Source organism: Dreissena polymorpha, chromosome 4 (assembly GCF_020536995.1).
Source record: "Dreissena polymorpha isolate Duluth1 chromosome 4, UMN_Dpol_1.0, whole genome shotgun sequence".
Taxonomy (NCBI): Eukaryota; Metazoa; Mollusca; class Bivalvia; order Myida; family Dreissenidae; genus Dreissena; species Dreissena polymorpha.
In genome coordinates this window covers 52,778,319-52,799,794 of record NC_068358.1, presented here as the reverse complement: position 1 = coordinate 52,799,794, position 21,476 = coordinate 52,778,319, and the positions used below count along the sequence as shown (strand labels likewise).

Sequence of the window (21,476 nt, the reverse complement as noted above, 5' to 3'; positions counted from 1 at the left end):
CCATTATGCCCATAGTTATCTTCCTTAGAATTTGAGAAATTTTGAAATCCTTGTTCGAAGTCCAAACTTTTCATCCGATTGTTCCCAAACTTTCACAGGTTTTTCATCAATGAGGACCCAACCCAAACTCTATATGAGCAATATCGGACCATAAGTCCAGAATTATGTCTCTTTGAATTTAAAAATAAAAGTGAAAACTGCTTGGTTAGGTGATTATGTCAACATTTGTCATCAGATTCTTTCCAAACTTACAGTGTCTTCATATCAATTAGCATTTTTACCTCATTTAAAATGAAAAACATCGAGACAATAAGTCCAGAATTTTTGTTAAATCTATTAAATTTGACAAAATAAACAATTTCCACTTGTTTAAAAGATTCCACAACTTTCGTCTGAATCTTTCCAAACTTGTTAATTGTTTTTATATCAGTATTACTCGAACCCTATTGAAAATGATGAATATCGGAACAATAAATCTATTATGATCTTTTACTGAATTTCAAAGTATTGTGAAATGCAGCTTCTTTATACAATTTACAGTTTTCATTTATTTTTTTAAAAACTTTTACAGTGTTTTTATATCAATGAGTACTCAACCCCTATCGTAAATGAGCAACGTAAGAATAAGTTCAGAATCATCTCCCCTTGAAGTAAAGAAAAATATGAAATTACGCTTACAAGATGAAGCAGATTTTTTAAAACCTACACAGGTCTGTTCCATTAATAAAAAAACTTTACACGGATACCAGTAAAAAAAGGGAAACCAATGTAAATAAAAGGAACTATGAAATACTTGGGAGTTACAACACAAAATTATAGATATTGGTTATTTGGGGGTTATAACACAACATCATAAATAATGGTTATTTGGGGGTTATAACACAAAATCATAGATAATGGTTATACCAGTATATTTTTCTATTTTGTTTAAAATAATCGGCCAATATATTAATATTGACAGTAGAAAAAAATCGTTCCATGTAACTTCATTGAGTGCCTTTTACACTAAAATTCCCGACGCCCTTTGATGCTTTGCATCAATACTTATCTTGTAAAATAATATTATATCAAAAGATATATATACGACATGATGCACATGTTTGATGACGTAAAACTATCCCCTTTTTGTCTCCCCTGATTTTTTGAAAACGCGAAATTCGACAGGCGATATTATTACAGTGATATTTGAACCGTAAAAATATCGTGCGTCGCCGCGACTGTCGCGCAAAATATCGAGTATCGCTTCGTGTATCTAGTGTCGCGGTCTGAAATTAGACCGCGATACACGAGATTCGGATAATATGGGCGATATTTGAATACTAAAATATCGTGCGTCGACGCAACTGTCGCGCAGAATATCGTGCGTCGCTTCGTGTGTCTAGTGTCGCCCTTTGAACGCGAGACACGACACACGAAGCGATACACGATATTTTTCGCGACAGTTGCTGCGACGCCCGATATTTTGCGCGACAGTCGCGGCGACCCACGATATTTTTCGCGACAGTCGCGGCGACGCTCGATAGTTTGCGCGACAATCGCGGCGACGCACGATATATTTAACACGATATATCGCCTTTTGGGCTACCTACACAAGGGCGATATATCGTGTTAAATATATCGTGCTTCGCCGCGACTGTCGCGCAAAATATCGTGCGTCGCCGCGACTGTCGCGAAAAATATCGTGCGTCGCCGCGACTGTCGCGAAAAATATCGCGTACCGCTTAGTGCGTCTAGTGTCACCCTTGATGAAAGAAGGGCGAGATTATAGATGGCACTATCCGAATTCCGTACTTTGGAGATGGAATCGTATAAATTGAGTTCTGTAAAGAAAAGCAACGCTGTCGGCATTGGGCACGGTATGTTTGAGGGCGGTAAAACACGCCACAAAGGGAACAGGAACTGGAAACCGGTCGTTTGTACCGCCCATAATGTAATTCGGGAAATTTGTATCTGCTTTATGGCATTTTATAATAAATGCCCTTTTTCAATTAACAATATTAAACATACATGTAATGAAATTGCTGGGCGCCCAACAGGGAATTAGATTGTCCAGAATAGCAAAAATACAACTATAATCATGTGTATGCATATACTATAAAAGAAAATTTGTTTGATTCGGTGGAATATCGAATTTAATTCACTCGTCGTTATAGAAAAACACTTCTTTGATCACTCGTGAATGATTTTTTAAAGCTCTTTGTTCCACCGAATCCAGCAAATGTTCTCTATTTTATATCTTAACATATAACTTATGCTATAACCTCAGCACTGACTTAAATGTTTGTCCAGAATAGCAAAAATACAAAAATAATTATTTGTAAGCGGAAGATAAAAAGACAATTTCATGGATTCGGTGGAATATCGATTAAAATTCACTCGTGATCATGGAAAAAAAAGATTACTCGTAAATGATTATATTGATAGATCTTTGTTCCACCGAATCCAACACATATCCTCTATTTTATATCTTAACATATAACTTTTGCTATAACCTCAGCACTGACTTTGATGTTTTATTAAGGTGAAGTGATTGTCTCTAATTTTGGACACATGCAATCGACTTCTCATTTTCAGTTTGTAGTTCGATTCAAAGTTCTTCAAGTTTTGTGGTATCTTATACACTTTGATAAATGGCTTCTTCCTGAGTTGCATTTTGGTGGTCTGAAATGTTGACTTTATAATCTGAAGTGTCACATCAAATGTGTGCGTGCGTGGGATTTCTTTCGTGCAAGATGGCTTTCTTATATCGTCCGAACCAAGAGAACAACTTGAACGGATCACCAAGTTGCGTCCTCTCGGAACACGTGATGTACATGGAGGAGACAACAAGTAAAGCTTGTGGACCTTTACGCCAATGACTTAATGATTGGACATTTGATTAAACACACACACAGCATATGTAGATATCTAAAGTTGTTAAAAAGAAGCATCGACGACTTATTATTAACATTTAATTGCGTTTTTTTTTGTTTGAGTATTTTCCATGTTCAACAGAATTGAAGTCGTATCTTGGCGGTTAGTTAACCATCTCAAGTTTGTCTTGCATGTGATGGCTGGTTACCATTTCTAAGTGCACATATGATGTCAGTAATTGAAAACTGCCCTAGAAGAGGTAGGAGGGTGAATTCGCAGCATAAATGACTTCATGGCCCCTAAACAAGATTTTGTTAACGTAGTCAAACTTAATATACTATTCGCAGTTATAACCTCCTCTAACGGATTAAATAACTGAACTAAGCGCCAAAACATTAACGTCGGCACTTTTTAAAACTTGAAGCTCTGTTTAACCGAATTGACATGTGACCGTCTCGACTCAAAATCCAACCGGTGAGCAGAACAAAATCTGTTCGTTAAATAATATATAACAAAATGTTAATTTCATTGTGTTCATTAATTTGGATTGTCTGTTCAGTTTGGGTGTTATTAGGCTTGCTGTTTTACAGTTTTCCAGAATATTCACCAGCTGCTATTCTTGATTTGTACACTTATGGCAAGATTCGCGATACAAAATCTAAAGTTTCAGTGACTGAAAGATTGCTTCTTCCAAAAAGGTACCCGACTTGGAACTTATAAGATATCGATGTTTAACACCCTACAGTGTGTAATATTTTTCAATATGACCACAATTAAGTGTTTGATCTGAATGTTTTTTTTTCTTGTCAAAAGGGCACTTTTGAGCGGGCGGTCATATCTGGAATGCTCCTTTTTGCAGGCGGACCCCTTTTTGCATATTAATATTCATGCTATAAATGATTGTTAGAATATGTTACTTCAATTATTATTGAACCATGGAAATAAAATGTCTACATTAAGGAATAAATAAATTAACATGTAGTAAGAGATTTATAAATTATAATATGTCTAACAAAATAAAATGGAAGGGCGGGGCCTCAGAAAGGCAGGGCGGGGACTCGGAAGGGCAGGGGGTTGCGCCCTTCCATTACGGCCTAGCTGGAGCACTGCTCTACTCGTAATGTTCACTCAACACGCCCCATTTTTACACATATTATTAGACCCTCATGCTTCAAAGTCATGCACTTAAAAAAATTGAAAAGCTGTTTTAATCTGAGGAAAACTTTTACCAATTTGGTGTAATAAGCCAACACATAGCATGCAGATTGGGAGAATTTTAATGATGTTTTCTTGTCATTTTTACTTTTAAGATTGTGTTTAAAACCATCTCTGGCTTCAGACTATACTTCAAGATCTAAATTCATATGTTGCCTACTTGGATCAAAGGAAAGGGTTTGTAATTTGTAAACCTTTTCTTCAAATACAATTTTGATGATACAAATTTTGATAATACAGATATCTTGACAATTATTTGAATACATAATCGCAAACCCAATATAACGGACCTGTAGTGTATCATAGTATGATCATGGAAGAAAGTGTACTGTGTACTTGGTAGAAAAGAAAGCAGCCTTCAGCTTTGATAAGTCACAGTGGCTTGTAGAATAAAACCAGAGATTGTAGGCCCCTATCTATTATGAGATCAATACGCACCAAGGAAAAAAGTCCCTGACAATAAAACATATTAAAACTTAGCTGCAGGTATGTTGGAAAACATGAATCACAAATATCCCTTACCAAGCTATGTATTCAACTCGGAGTTTTGTATATTTTTTAGCTGGTTTGCCCACTTCTATCTGTCAGGAGTGATATGTGTGACCACACTGCTGTGTCTATGCCTAAATGTAACCTGTCTTGGTGGAGACTTGCCTGCAGTGCTGGGGACAGTGGTCAACATCTTGAGAAATCAAGCCAAGGAAAGTAAGCCACACTGCCATTTTTGTTTCAATTGAAAACATATATTCTCCTGTGCATAATATGAGTTAGAAAGTCATCACAAGTATAAATGTAACATATCAATAATCAATTATAATTAATTGTGGTTGGACAAGTCAATGACTATTATATAATTGTTTTGTTTATATTATTTAACTAATATCAAGAAATAACTTAAAACATTTATATTGAAAATTTTTAATGTATTGTTCAAAACTTCAAATAGAGTGTGACCAATAATCATTAATAAAGAAACTTGGTCTACTCTTCCTGAATGAGTTAATACCTTATGAAATTGCTTCTAGCAGTTTAGGTGTAAAAATATCACTGTACTTTGTCAGTCAAATGCTTTAACTATTGATTTTCCATATACACATCAATAACTATTCAAGGATTACTTGTGGCGAGCAACATTCACAACAAATGCAATTCTATTTTATAACTTGTCATGCTCATTGCAGGTTACGGTGATGCATTTTCCAACCTGATAGTTTTAGTGTGTGCAGATGTTCAGGTTACTCGTCGCTTCTTGGAGTGCCTGACTGTCAGCGTTTACTCTCCTGATGGGAAGATCAGCATATTGGTCTATATAGTAGGCGTCACGTTCTATGGGGCGCTACCTCTATCATCCCTGGCGGGGACCGATTACTCAAGGTCTATCAGCGGTACAGGTATTTCATCAGTATGTTTTGATGGTCAAATACAATTTGAATTATTTTTGCTGATGATGAGTGGGTATTTTAAGAGTACTTTTGAGGGTTTGGAGTTTCAGCAAGGGTTAAATGGTTGGAACTGTTAAGGCTTTGAACTCTTTACTGAGATATTATTTCTGAATAATCATGGAAACTTTAAAAAAAAATGGATGTACTTACAGGCAATCCTTCTTTTCTTACCAATAATGCTAGTCTGTGTTTCATCAATAAATATATACAGGTGGGTAAATTTCCCCCAAATCCTTCCCTCCTTCAAACATGCCAGAATTTTCAACTTCAATTCGGGACATTTAATTAAAATGTTGGGACATTTGACCAAAAAATGGGACACCTAAAACAATCAATCATGTCACCTTTTGTGCAGTCAGTAATCAGTATATTGCTTACCAAAACTCATAATTTCTGGCCAATATTGACTATAAATGTATTTTAGAATTTCATGAACAAAAGCGTTCTTTATTTGTGGGGAGTAAACACACATGTGCACTATGCTAAATAAAGTGAAATGTGGGGCATGCAATCCAATGAGCACAGAGGCCTCAATTGCATACATGCCATAATTTTTTAGGTCCAAAGCGGGACATTCCATAAAAAATTGTCGGGACATATGACCAAAAAGCAGGACACCTAAAACGATCTATCATTCCACCTTTACTGTAGTCAGTATAGTACAATGTACTAACAAAAACTATTGATACTTTTATTCAATACATAAAACATCTGATATGAAGCATGAAATCTTAAACATAACAATAACAGTTTTATTAAATAAGACAATAGCAAACAACGAAGATAATATTCATCATTTTAGAGTACAAAATCTGGAACATTACGACAAAAATACTCATTATATTACTTTCAATGGCAAACATTAACGCATGGGAGGTTATCCAGTACACTGAAAGTACGGGTTACAGTAAACTATCTACCGAACAGTTACATCAGCTTGACACGGAATGCGCGGCCGTACACATTTCCGAGGTAGGTTTTTGGTGGAAGCAAACCGTCTTTGTGTTCATTTTAACTGCCAACAACTTAATTGGAGTAGGGTCAAACTGTCATGCATAGAACCTCGTTGTTTTTATTACAATTACACCCAATTACACTAGACATGATGGGTATCACTTATTGGACTGTTTGTTGCGATTTTGGTATGTTGCACATTCGGATTATCCCGCTATTTTGGAACTAAACATAAAATGTAAAGACTCATTAATGACGTAGAGTTAATTTTACAAAACAATTGTTTTGTAAACCGTTTCAAACAAAGACAAAAACAAACACATTTTCAACATTTATTTCATTATAATACAACTATCGATAGCAATAAGCGACCACTATCTTGAAGACCACCATGGTGTGAATGCCTGATAAAATCAATAATCAGCCGATAAATCGCTGATAAGGTGTCATAAACAACACTGGTACACACGAGAAGTAGAATCGGATTGTTAATTGGGGGCAATAAAGGGATTAGCGGTGGTAAGTGTTGGCGAAACAGAGCTTGAATAGCGAATTTTATTGGGAACCTATATCCCTTACATCGTTTTTTAACGAATGTCGGGACAAATCGTCTCATATCGGGACGCCGGGACAAAGGGCCCAAAAGCGGGACTGTCCTGCCGAGATCGGGACGTCTGGCATGTATGCTCAATTGAACATGTGGGTGTATATCGTGTAGTGTGATGTGCATGCATCGAGCACTGTTTTTAGGGACCCCTGTTTTTATTCAATCAATCGTCAATTAACTCCAAATTTAGATTAATGCAATATGTATAAACTTTTTTTTAAGCTCACCTGAGCACAACGTGCTCATGTTGAGCTTTTGTGATCGCTTTGTGTCCGTTGTCCGTTGTGCGGCGTCATCATTTGCCTTGTTAACTCTCTAGAGTCCACATTTATTGTCAAATCTTCATGAAATTTGGTCAGAAGATTGGTTTCAATTATATCTTGGATGAGTTCGAAAATGGTTACGTTTGCTTGAAAAACATGGCTGCCAAGGGGCGGGGCATTTTTCATTATATGGCTTCAGTAAAATCTTGTTAACACTCAAGAGGCCACAGTTATAGTCTGATCTTCATAAAACTTGGTCAGAAGATTCATCCCGAATAATATCTTGGACGAGTTCGAAAATGATGCCGGTTGGTTGAAAAACATGGCCGCCAGGGGGGGCGGGGCATTTATCCTTATATGGCTATAGTAAAACCTTGTAAACACTCTAGAGGCCATATTTATTTTCCGATCTTCATGAAACTTGGTCAGAAGATTTGTCCCACTGATAGCTTGGATGGGTTCAAAAATGGTAACCTTTGCTTGAAAAATATGGCTGCCAAGGGACGGGGCATTTTTCCTTATATGGCTATAGTAAAATCTTGTTAACACTCTTGAGGCCACATTTATTGTACAATCTTCATGAAACTTGGTCAGAAGATTCATCCCAATTATATCTTGGACGATTTCGAAAATGATGCCGGTTGGTTGAAAAACATGGCCGCCAGGGGGCGGGGCATTTTTCTTTATATGGCAATAGTAAAACCTTGTTAACACTCTAAAGGCCACATTATTGTCCAATCTTGATGAAATATAGTCAGAAGATTTTGTCTTAATGATATCTTGGATTAGTTTGAAAATGGTTACGTTTGCTTGAAAAACATGGCCGCCAAGGGGCGGCGGCATTTTCCCTTATATGGCTTTGTAAGGCTATAGTAAAATCTTGTTAACACTCTAGAGAACACATTTATAGTCCGATCTTCATGAAACTCGGTCAGAAGATTCATCCCAGTAATATCTTGGAAGAGTTGTATAATGATGCCGGTTGGTTAAAAAACATGGCCACCACGGGGGCGGGGCTATTTTCCTTATATGGCTATAGTAAAACCTGGTTAACACTCTAGAGGTCACATTTATTTTCTGATCATCATGAAACTTGGTCAGAAGATTTGTCCCAATGATATCTTGGATGAGTTCGAAAATGGTTTTGCTTGCTTTAAAAACATGGCCACCATGGGCGGGGCATTTTTCCTTTTATGGCTATATATGGCTATAGTAAAACCTTGTTAACACTCTAGAGGCCACATTTATTGTCCAATCTTCATGACATTTGGTCAGAAGATTGGTCTCAATGATATCTTAGATGAGTTCGAAAATAATTATGTTTGCTTGAAAAAAATGGCTTCCAAGGGGCGGGGCATTTTTCCTTATATGGCTTTAGTAAAATCTTGTTAACACTCTAGAGGCCACATTTACTGTCCGATCTTCATGAAACTTGGTCAGAAGATTCATCCCGAAATTATATTGGAAGAGTTAAAAAATGATGTCGGTTGGTTGAAAAACATTGCTGCCAGGGGGCGGAGCATTTTTCCTGATATGGCTATAGTAAAACCTTGTTAACACTCTAGAGGCCACATTTATTTTCCGATCTTCGTGAAACTTGGTCACAAGATTTGTCCCAATAATATCTTGTTATCTCAGGTAAGCGACTTTGGGCCTTTCAGGCCCTCTTGTTAGGAAAATCATTCACAAAATGAAAGTGAATATTTATAAAAAATAAATGTTTATTGGTCAGCACTCAATTTGTTATACACAACCAATGCTTTGGGAGGATTTTAGCCTCTGGTGGTATATCACACAGAATACCGCATAATAGTATCTTTGGACTTGATTTGGCCATGAAATACAAAGCATTTGGCTATTTTTTGCACTGCGATATCTATCTATAGCAATTAGCGACCTCTATCATAAAAACGCCATTATGTGAATCCCAGTGGGCATCAAACGTTGTGCGAACATTGCTGCAACGTAATATTTAGGTCGCAACGTCGGCAACCATTACCGAACGTTGCCACAAAGTTGCATGCAAAACATTTCCCTGACGTCCGGGTAATGTTTTGTATGCAACGTTGTGGCAACGTAATATTTAGGTCGCAACTTCGGCAACCATTACCGAATGTTGCCACAACGTTGCATACAAAACATTACCTGGACGTTTCATCAAACGTTGCAGTTTGGTTGTCACAATGGTGTATATGAAAGTTTTCCCGATGTTTTTTTCCAACGTTGCTGCAACGTTGTATTTAGGTTGCATTCAAACGTTGCAGTTTGGTTGTCACAATGGTGTATATGAAAGTTTTCCCGATTTTTTTTTCCAATGTTGCTGCAACGTTGTATTTAGGTTCAATCCAAACGTTGCAGTTTGGTTGTCCAAATTGTGTGTATGAAAGTTTTCCTGATGTTTTTTTCCAACGTTGCTGCAACGTTGTATTTAGGATGCATTCAAGCGTTGCAGTTTGGTTGTCACAATAGTGTATATGAAAGTTTTCCCGATTTTTTTTTCCAACGTTGCTGCAACGTTGTATTTACATGTAGGTTGCATTCGAACGTTGCAGTTTGGTTGTACAAATGGTCTATATGAAAGTTTTCCTGATGTTTTTTCCCATCGTTGCTGCAACATTTTTTCCCAACGTTGCTGCAACGTTGTTTTTAGGTCGCATTAAAACGCAATATTTTTAAATTCTATTTTTTTGATAATATAAAATTATTTTTTTTTTATTTACTGCCAACCGCTCTTTCAAGTATTATCGGCAGATATGCACACTGTCGAGTCTGTTTCCTAGAAAGAACCAGTACTTGGTGTCTAAAGAGGAGATAATAAAACGCTCCCCGAGTTGGAATCGTAGCATCAATGAAAATATGATTTCTTGTAAATTTTAGAAAATCATTTTTTTTAAATTTTACAGATCAGTTGCTTTAACTTATAAATGCTAAAGATGAACTTTAACTCGAAATCGCCGAATAAAATATTTTGTTTAAGTTGTGTTATGCATTAAAATGGTAGAATCTAGTTTCAAAGTTTCAAAAAAAAAAAAATAGTCAACATTTTTGTCTGAAACTTTCAATTGTCGCCGTGGTGTAGTGGATGAGGTGTCCGCCTAGCGATCGGGGGTTGGTGGGTTCGATTTTTCACTCGGGGAGCGTTTCATTAACTCCTCTATAGACATCAAATAATGGTTCTTTCTAAGAAACGAACAAATTTTTTTTAAAATTTATATTATTAAAAAAATAGAATTTGAAAATACTGCGTTTTAATGCGACCTAAATACAACGTTGCAGCAACATTGGGGAAAAAACATCGCAGCAACGTTGGGAAAAAACGTCGGGAAAACTTTCATATAGACCATTGGTCCAACCAAACAGCAACGTTCGAATGCAACCTAAATACAATGTTGCAGCAACGTTGGATGCCCACTGGGATGCCTTATAAAATAAATAATTTTCAGATAAATCGCTGATAAGGTGTCGAAAACAACACAGGTGCACTTGGGTAGTAGAAATGGTTTGTTAAAAGGGGGCATTAAAGGAATAAGCGATGGTAAATGTAAGCCAGACAGAGCTTGAATAGCAAATTTAATTGGAACTGATTAAATTTACGTTTTTTAAGAATGTCTGGACAAAATATCACATATTGGGACGCTGGGACAAACTCCTGAAAAGCAGAACTGTCCGGCCGAGATTGGGACGTCTGGCATTTATGCCTCCTTGTAGGACTAGTGATTTAAAGTCTTAACTCGCCTTTAGGAAATGATTCAAATCTGTACTTGCTGTTACAAAAGACATGTAATTGATAGAAAAATCAAATTTATGTGTTTCATCTTATTCTAAGTCCCTTAATTTATAATGTTTATCATAATAATTTTGATTTTTTTCCATAATCAACATAATAACTGGACTTGCATGTTTGTTTATTTCATATCTGATCCAGAAGGCCAATAACAGCCCTAGTGGACAATGATTATGCATGCAGTGTTAACAAATTTGCAATATATAAGGATATCAATGTATGATAGTTAAAACATAAATAATACTACAAGTTATATTACTACTACTACTACTACTACTACTACTACTACTACTACTACTACTACTACTACTACTACTACTACTACTACTACTACTACCACTACTACTACTACTAATACTACTACTAATAATAATACTAATAATAATACTAATAATAATACTAATACTAATACTATCTACTATAATGATGCAAGGTATATCATGTAAATTTACATAACATGCAACTCAAAATTGTTGATTAAATCACACGTAAAACCGCTGAAGCAAATGTGTAATAATTATAATAATGATAATAATGCCATGTATAAAATGTACATTGGCATACAATTGCATTGCAAAGTTATTGATTAAATGACAAATAAAGCCGGTAACGCAAACCTGTAATTATTGTAATAATTATTACTAGAAATGGTGCGGCAGAGGCCGACGCGTATCCACACACCGCATGTTTGACCCAGGGGGTGCCCCAGGGTTGATAATGTGGCCATGCGTGGTTGTGATTGACCGTATTGTCATAAGATATGTTCAGTATCAATTTGAAGTCAATCGTGTAGAAATGAAGAATTTATAGTAAAAGGCAATTTTGGGTGGGGGTGGTCTATGTGGGCGAGGGCGCCTTAGGGTTGGTAATGGGGCCATGCATAGTTGAGATTGATCGTATTGTGATAAGAGATGTTAAGTATCGATTTGAAGTAAATCGGTGTAGAAATGAAGAAGTTATAGTAAAAGGCAATTTTGGGTGGGCGTGGTCTATGTGGGGGGGGGGCCCCAGGGTTGGTAATGGGGCGCCCCAGGGTTGGTAATTGGGCACCCCAGGGTTGGTTATGGGGCGCCCCAGGATTGGTTATGGGGCCATACATAGTTGAGATTGACCGTATTGTCATAAGAGATGTTCAGTATCAATTTGAAGTAAATCAGAGTAGAAATGAAGAAGTTATAGTAAAAGGCAATTTTGGGTGGGCATGGTTTATGTGGGCCGGGCGCCCCAGGGTTGGTAATGGGGCCATGCATAGTTGAGATTGACCGTATTGTCATAAGAGATGTTCAGTATCAATTTGAAGTAAATCGGTGTAGAAATGAAGAAGTTAATGTAAAATAACATAAAAAAGGAGTAAAAATCTCTGACCTGGCCCCACCCCAACCCCCATAACTTTTGACCCAGGGGTCAGATCAAAATTCCAAAAAGTGCAGGGTCGCACATATATGCTCATAGCTACCATGTGTGTAAGTTTCAATGATCTAGTGCTTATAGTGTAGGAGGAGATAGTGGCCAGGACTGACGGATGGACAGACGGCGGAGATAACCACAATATCCCCACGCTTTTCAAAAAGCCTGGGGATAATAATGATAATTATACATGACATGCATCACAAAATTATTGGTTGGATAACGTATAAAAAGGCAAGTGGGCTTGTGTATGCATGTAAAGTAAATAGTAACCACCTCGTTTTTAGTGATTAATAATTTGTGTTATCAGATTATATAACATAATACGATTAACTATGATTCTTTATAATTACACATTAGAGTAGTAAAAGCATGATGTATCATTTTTAGCTCGACTATTATATATGAAATATATATAGTGGAGCTATCCTACTCACCTCGGCATTAGCGCTCCCGTGTCTGTTCCCGTTAGCGTGCTAATGTTAAAGTTTGCGTACTACCCCAAATATTTCCTTTGTCCTTTGACATATTGCTTTTATATTTTTCATACTTCTTTACCAACATGATCCCAATCTATAAACAAGAGCAGACAACTGTATCAAGCATTTTGTAAGAATTATGGCCCCTTTTATACTTAGATAATTGAACATTTTGGTTAAATTGCCATAACTTCTTTATTTACTATCTTATTTGATTCATACTTTGACAAAACAACACTTACCTGACATACCACCAAGTTAATTAGTTAGTCAATTAATTAATATATATTTACTACCCTGTTTCAGACTGTGAATGGTTATTTGAAAGCTGTGCAACAAATTTATCTTACTGGATACCATTTTTTCTTGATTATCAACATAATAACTGGACTGTGGAGATAAACTTGTATTTTTCAGTGTTCGACACTAACGGGAGTACGGTAGTCCGAGATTCGTGGAAATTAGACACGGACTCCTTATTTTTATGTCAAGGACGTCCGTCAGACTCCTTCAAAATTATCTGTGAATTATAAAAAATCCCTTCGTTTATTTATTTGTTTCGCAAAAGCAGAATGTCTGCACAAAGAAAATTTTACTCAGAATAATCATTGTTGATCAGTCTATAAAAACTTTCAGTTTAATTTGTTTATTGTCTCATTTAAAATGTAATTATTTAATATTCACCCTCTACATACCGCAGGAGGAAGTTTTTGATACCAACTATTGACCTCACACTTCAACCACTGTTTGAGAGCTGTAAGAGTTCTTATCAAGGAAGATTATAGACAGCTGGTCTATTGTTAGTGAGAAGTCTTCAATCAAAACTAGGTGATGTCGGAAGCATATAGAAAACAAGAACAATATCATTTGTACTATGCACTTGAATAAGTATTATTCTGTTTGCCTATGAAAACCCCTGTCTGGTCAACAAGATTTTGTCAGAAGATGCATTTTTTATACTTTTTATTGTATTATTATGATGAAAATACTTTGTAAATTTTATAATGTAGTAAGCAAAAAAAAAAGAAATTCCATGTAAGAGTTTTAATCAAATGACTTTGAAAGCAAAGGACCTCAGTCTATTAACAAAATCGTTCAATAAAAACCCTATTCACAGTGCTCTGTCATAGTTTACACACATGCACTTAGCAAAAGTCTATATTAGATGAAATGAGCACAACTTTCTTACAGTGAGCTTTTGTGATTACATTTTGCCGATTGTTAATCATTGTTCCTGCATTGTCCGTTGTCAAAATGCACATTGTTAACACTCTAGAGAATATATTTATTTCCAATATTCACGAAACAAAGCAAGAAATCGGTCTAAATGACAATTGGGTACATTACAAAACTGCGTTCAAAAACTAGGTTGCTTTGTCAAATTAAATAAAATGTTTCTAAACTTTTCAGAAGTTACTTGTTGACCCAATCCTCACGAAACTTGACCGGAACGCTTTTTCTAATGGTATATCTGCTGAGTTTGAAAACGGTTCAGGTCTACTGAAAAATATGAGTGCCAGTGGGCTTTTTCCGTATGTGGGTGTTATGAAACTTTTTGAACAATCTAGAAATCAAATGTTTTGCCAAATAATAATAAAACTATCACAACAATTGTGCTCATGATATTTCAACTGAATTCGAAATTGCTTCAGTCTGTTCCAAAAGACAACTTAAGGTGAAAGTTGTTTAGGAAGAGATTATATAGAAGTCATTCATGTTGATCGTTTGGCTCGTCCGAAGTTTTAAAAAGCTTTTTGAAATAATCCCCTGGGTTGAAAAGTGGCCCCACCCTAAGGGTTTCTTGCTTTATATGTTTGGAGCAAACACTTTAAAAATGTCTTGGTTTTTGGCGTGTATCATTTTATTCTGGTCCTCTACCAATTTTTTTAATATCGTCCCTTCGGTAAAAACTGGCCATGCCCAATGATGAAGAAATGTAAGAAGACTTACACATTTAAAAAAGTTTTCTCTTAAAACGTTAGGGCAGGGAATTAGTTATGCCCCCCTTCGAAGAAGAGGGGGTATATTGTTTTGCACATGTCAGTCCGTCCGTCGGTCCACTGGTCCGTCCACCAGATGGTTTCCGGATGATAACTCAAGAAGGCTTAGGCCTAGGATCATGAAACTTCATAGGTACATTGATCATGACTGTTAAATGACCCCTATTGATTTTCAGGTCACTAGGTCAAAGGTCAAGGTCACAGTGACTCGAAATAGTAAAATGGTTTTCTGATGATAACTCAAGAATGCTTATGCCTAGGATCATGAAACTTCATAGGTACATTGATCATGACTGTTAGATGACCCCTATTGATTTTCAGGTCACTAGGTCAAAGGTCGAGGTCACAGTGACTCGAAATAGTAAAATGGTTTCCTGATAACTCAAGAATGCTTAGGACATTGATCATGACTGGCAGACTACCCCTATTGATTTTCAGGTCACTAGGTCAAAGGTCAAGGTCACAGTGACTCGAAATAGGAAAATGGTTTCTGGATGATAACTCAAGAATGCTTATGTCTCAGATCATGAAATTTCATAGGAACATTGATCATGACTAGCAGATGACCTCTATTTATTTTTTGGTCACTAGGTCAAAGGTCAAGGTCACAGTGACTCGAAACAATTAAATGGTTTCCGGATGATAAATCAAGAATGCTTACGCCAAGGATCATGAAACTTCATAGGTACATTGATCATGACTGGCAGATGACCCCTATTGATTTTCAGGTCACTAGGTCAAAGGTCAAGGTCACAGTGACTCGAAATAGTAAAATGGTTTTCGGATGTTAACTCAAAAATAATTAGGCCTAGGATCATGAAACTTCATAGGTACATTGATCATGACTGGCAGATGACCCCTTTTAATTTTCAGGTCATTAGGTCAAAGGTCAAGGTCACAGTGACAAAAAACATATTCACACAATGGCTGCCACTACAACTGACAGCCCATTTGGGGGGCATGCATGTTTTACAAACAGCCCTTGTTTTTGTTTAACATCGTATTCTGGTCTTGTTACAACTATGTTAAAATCATCCCTCTTGGGTTATAATTGACCCTGCGTTTCTTGTTTAATTATATATATTTAGTGAAAACTTTGAAAGTCGTCTTTTCTGAGACAGCAGTGCCAAGAGGCTTGTTATTTCGCATGTTTAGTTTTATAGTAGTCCTTTGCTACAGTTGTTCAAATCATGCCCCCTAAGGCCACAGCCCGGGACTAAAATTATTGATGAAGACGTGTGTAGTTAATATCGATAACTTTCGCTTAACAGTGTCTAATCACTATAAACAATCATCACAATACCCATAATTGTTTACACAATGCACGTTTTACGGTCCCAATGCACTGAGGATGGGAACGACTGTGAATCAGTTGTGCGTAAATAACCCCATGCCATTAGCGATTGATTATGTACGGGGCTTAGTTGCAGTTTGTTGGCTTTGTTTTATTATGTTAAAAATTATGGGGAAAATGTATAAAGCAATGGGCTGTAACAACCAATCCGGAGGATCAACAAGCAAGCATATATTTAAATGCATTATAAAAAATAATATTTTTATGTCCCCCACTATAGTAGTGGGGGACATATTGTTTTTGCCCTGTCTGTTGGTCTGTTGGTTGGTTGGTCTGTTGGTTGGTCGGTTGGTTTGCGCCAACTTTAACATTTGCAATAACTTTTGCAATATTGAAGATAGCAACTTGATATTTGACATGCATATGTATCTCATGGAGCTGCACATTTTGAGTGGTGAACGGTCAAGGTCAAGGTCATCCTTCAAGGTCAAATATATGGGTCAAAATAGCTCATTTAATGTACACTTTTGCAGTATTTCAATATTCAAGATAGCAACTTGATATTTGGCATGCATGTGTATCTCATGGAGCTGCACATTTTAAGTGGTGAAAGGTCAAGGTCAAGGTCATCCTTCAAGGTCTGATGTCAAATATATGTGGCCAAAATCGCTTATTTTATGATTACTTTTGCAATATTGAAGATAGCAACTTGATATTTGGCATGCATGTGTATCTCATGGAGCTGCACATTTTGAGTGGTGAAAGGTCAAGGTCATCCTTCAAGGTCAGAGGTCAAATATATGTGGTCCAAATCGCTTATTTTATGAATACTTTTGCAATATTGAAGATAGCAACTTGATATTTGGCATGCATGTGTATCTCATGGAGCTGCACATTTTGAGTGGTGAAAGGTCAAGGTCAAGGTCATCCTTCAAGGTCAAATATATGGGTCAAAATTGCTCATGTAATGTCACTTTTGCACTATTGAAGCTAGCAATTTTATATTTGAAATGCATGTGTATCTCATGGAGCTGCACATTTTGAGTGGTGAAGGGTCGAGGTCAAGGTCATCCTTCAAGGTCAAACGTCATATAGGGGGACATTGTGTTTCACAAACACATCTTGTTTAAACTTACAATAATTAACTTAAATATTAATGGCATTTGTTAAATAATTTTGCAATCTTAAATAACAAATGACAGCGAATATATAACAGCAGTCACTTTCAACTTCGATCTGAAACCAAACATGAAAGAAGATTGATCAATTTGTGGTTAACATGTGTTATTACCCTCCAAAAATACAGTATATAAAAAGTGTCATAATTTTTGGATTACATGAAGTATGATCGGACTCCTAAATTTCAAAAGAAGGGAGTCCAAAGAACTCCTTTCTCAGAATAGTTAGTTTTGAACACTGTTTTTATATAAAATTGTATAAGTTTAACTAACGTCACAATTAAAATATTGTTAAATCTAATGTTGCTATGATAACTTAACTTTAAAGATGAACATTTGCTAACGCTTGCCTTGTATTTCAGATGCTCTATCGCTATTGAGATGGCATCACCTGCTCGGAGTATTGCTCTTCCTATGGGCCTCCTATCAGCAGAATAGAACAGCTCACCTGTTTGCAAAGCTCAGGCAGGACAAGTCAGGTAATTGATATTCTACCAGTTTAGAGATACAAATGAGATGGGTTCAAATGATACTCCATCAGTTTAAAGATACAAATGAGATGACTTCAAATCATATTCCACCAAATTACAAAGGTGATGCAGATTAAGTCAGGTGGTGCGTTTATTAAATTAATTGGAATTTGATAGATGTAAAATGGTTGAAAATACAACAATTGCTTTTTAAAACTGAGGTAGAACAATTCAGGAGGGTGGTGTAATTAATCTGAATTTGATGTAAGATATGTTCAAAGAATAGCCCATTATTAGGCTAACGCCAGCACAAGGTTGGAGGTTTTATTGAAAATATTGATAAATATAAAGTAGGTTAAAATAAGAGCAAATTTTTTATACAATTCAGGTAGGATCAGTCAGATTGGTGGTTTAATTTGTTATGAATTAGATATATGAAAGATGGGTTCAAACGAAAGTTCATTAGTTTTCAAAGCTGAGACAAGACAACTCCTGTTGATGGTTTTATTCACAAAAATTTGATAGATGTAATTAAAGAACTCTGTACATAGGTCAGCTGCATAATTTGTGTAAGTCTTCCCTTACCTGGCAAATTCAAGGATTGTGGATTTGTTTCCCAGCGCAGCCATATTACATGTGTGGGGATTGGTTAATTTATCAAATATTTTCAACAGCCATTGCACCACTACCTGTGATTTAAGGACAGTTAACTTACTGTGCACTGAGCACTTCAAAACTATTCAATCCAGGAAAAGTTTTGGTAGTTTTACTGACAACCGTTTTATGACTGAAAAAAAAAGAAAACTGTGAAAATAAAAATAAGTGACATATTAGGAAAACAGGGCTTAATGCATGTTAGCATTGTCCTCCCAGATTAGCCTGTGCAGTAATCAGAACAACACTTTCCACTTTTTATTGAATTTTTCTTAAAGGACTGCACAGGCTAAACTCAGACAACACTTTGCACAAATTCCTTTAGCACAGTATTGCCAGAGGGAGGCTCAAATATTCAAACTAACAATCTTCTGTCTCTACAGGCAATGTTGAGAACACCAGACATCACATCCCAAGAGGGGGACTGTTTGAGTATGTGTCCTGTCCACACTACTTTGTTGAGATTCTCATTTACCTCTCTTTCAATGTGATCTTCGCCTTCCGCAACGCCATGATGTTCTGGCTGTTTGTGTTTGTACTGGTCAATCAAGTTATCACAGGACATTTCTCTCATCAGTGGTACAAGAAGACGTTTAAATCGTACCCAAAGGATCGGAAATCTACGATTCCATTTGTGTTTTGAACATGCATGCATTGGTAACTATAAGAATAACTTTCATTCGCCCCCTACAAGTTCAGAAATCAATGATTCCATGTGTTCTGAATGGTTAACCCAGTGGTGGTAAACTGATAATGCTTTATAAGCGGTAAAATAAGGACGAATATAATCTGTAATGCCACAATATAAATGCTTTCAACATCAGTGGTATAGAAAAATTATCAATAAGCCTGAGCACAAAGGAATAAACAGTACAGGTCATCCCAGGCTCAAAATATCCTTTAGCCAGATATATTGCCTCTATATTGCCAAAATCTGCTCATTTTGGCTATTATGAGAATTTTAATGACGAAAATGTTGTAGCCAAACAGATATATCTGTAGACAGATGGGTCACATTGTAGATAGTGGAAAATTTGATGTATAGCAGAGTAAGCCCTGGTGACATTTGACTTTGTAAATGAGTACTTGACAGTACATGAGTCACATTCTGACAAAACTGGGCATTATGCATGTGCGTTAAGTGTCATCCCAGATTAGCCTGTGCAGTGCGCACAGGCTAATCAGGGACGACAGTTTCCGCCTAAATTGGATTTTTGATAAGATGAGACTTCATTTAAAAAAAAAATGTAATAAAAGCGGAAAGTGTCGTCCCTGATTAGCAAGTGGGGATTGCACAGACTAATCTGGGACGACACTACGAACATGCATTATGCCCAATTTTCTCAGAACAAGACTCGTACATTAAAATTACCCAACAATGCTGACATTCTCAGTACCATTTGCAGTCTGTTATGCAAACAAATTCATTAAAGCTTCAACGTCTCTAAAATATAATCATATGAAGTATATGTCACCTGATAAATAAAAGCTGACCACTTGTTCTTTGGGTTTAAATTATTCTTTTTAACAAAAGATGTTAGTCATTTTCTTATCACGAATTGATAAACAAATTTGTGAAAGGGCTGCAGCCTTTCTACTGAAATGTAAGCATGGACATTTTTTTAAAGTAGGCTTATTAAGAACCTGAATTTTATTTTTGCCTCAAATAAATGTAAAGCTATTTACAAATATACATACAGGTATTTACAAGAGCCCTGAATAATATGATTTTCTGCTTATGACTTTGTTTGTGCTATGCAGTATGCATGTTCATGTGTAATTGCTATGCATAATTGACTCTGTTTTATGTTTACTTTCACAATTCCATTTGCATGTTAATCATGTTTCAATCGTTTTGCTGCTGTTATGAATTGAGTTATATGATTTGAGCTGCGTTATGCAAAAATGGGTCATATGCACATCTGCACAGACTGGTCAATTGGTACCCTGTTAACTATGAAGTCAAACAATGTTGCATAGTCACATTATAGGACAGGGAACATGTAGCTCCTGACCAGACTGTGCAAATGTGCAGGCTGGTCTTTAGCATTATTGGCAAAATATAGCATAAGACCCATTATGGCATGACACCTCATTTATGACATGCACATAATTTTGAATACATTGTACTCACAAGGAGTCTTATTTGTTAAAGGAAACTTATTGTATTTTGCATCTTTGTATTGTTTTGCCACTGAAATACAAAACGCAACACGATCAGCCAGTCCGTTATTGACCAGTTATAACTGACGGCCTATAAATCCCAGTGCTTTGCCTTGACCAGTGATTGCGGTGACTTCAGGTTACGGTTTATTTTCAATATTGCATCCTGCCTATTTTCATGTATTGTATAGGCTTATTGTCTTCTTTATTAAATAAAAAACTATTGGGCAAGAATTTATCTCTTTATAATGTCTCATGAGTTTAAAGGGATCTTTTCACGCTTTGGTAAATTGACAAAATTGAAAAAAGTTGTTTCAGATTCGTAAGTTTTCGTTTTAGTTATGATATTTGTGAGGAAACAGTAATACTGAACATTAACCATGCTCTAATATAGCCATTATATGCATCTTTTGACGATTTTAAAACCTAAAAATTATAAAGCGTTGCAACGCGAAACGATTGAATAATTTGGAGAGTTCTGTTTTTGTCGTTAAATTTTGTGAAACTACGAAGATTGCTTATATAAGGTATAAAATACGTCTAGAATGTGTACTCGGCGGAATAGCTCAGTAGGCTAAAGCGTTTTTACTTCAGGACTCTGGCAGGACTCCAGGGGTCACTGGTTCGAAACCTGCTCCGGGCAATGTTCTTTTCCTTTTTTTATTTTTTTTCTTGATTTTTTACTGGAGCTTTTTAGATCCAATGTTTATATT

General features: G+C 36.2%; 1 protein-coding gene across 1 annotated transcript; it reads left to right on the top strand.

Moving 5' to 3' along the window:
• Positions 1–3,326: 3,326 nt before the first annotated feature.
• Positions 3,327–20,997, top strand: LOC127876108 (polyprenol reductase-like). The gene is made up of 5 exons (XM_052421041.1): positions 3,327–3,551; positions 4,631–4,773; positions 5,250–5,459; positions 17,839–17,955; positions 18,984–20,997. Exons 1-5 carry the CDS (start codon positions 3,370–3,372, stop codon positions 19,241–19,243), a joined length of 912 nt encoding a protein of 303 aa, XP_052277001.1. The 5' UTR covers positions 3,327–3,369; the 3' UTR covers positions 19,244–20,997.
• Positions 20,998–21,476: the final 479 nt, after the last annotated feature.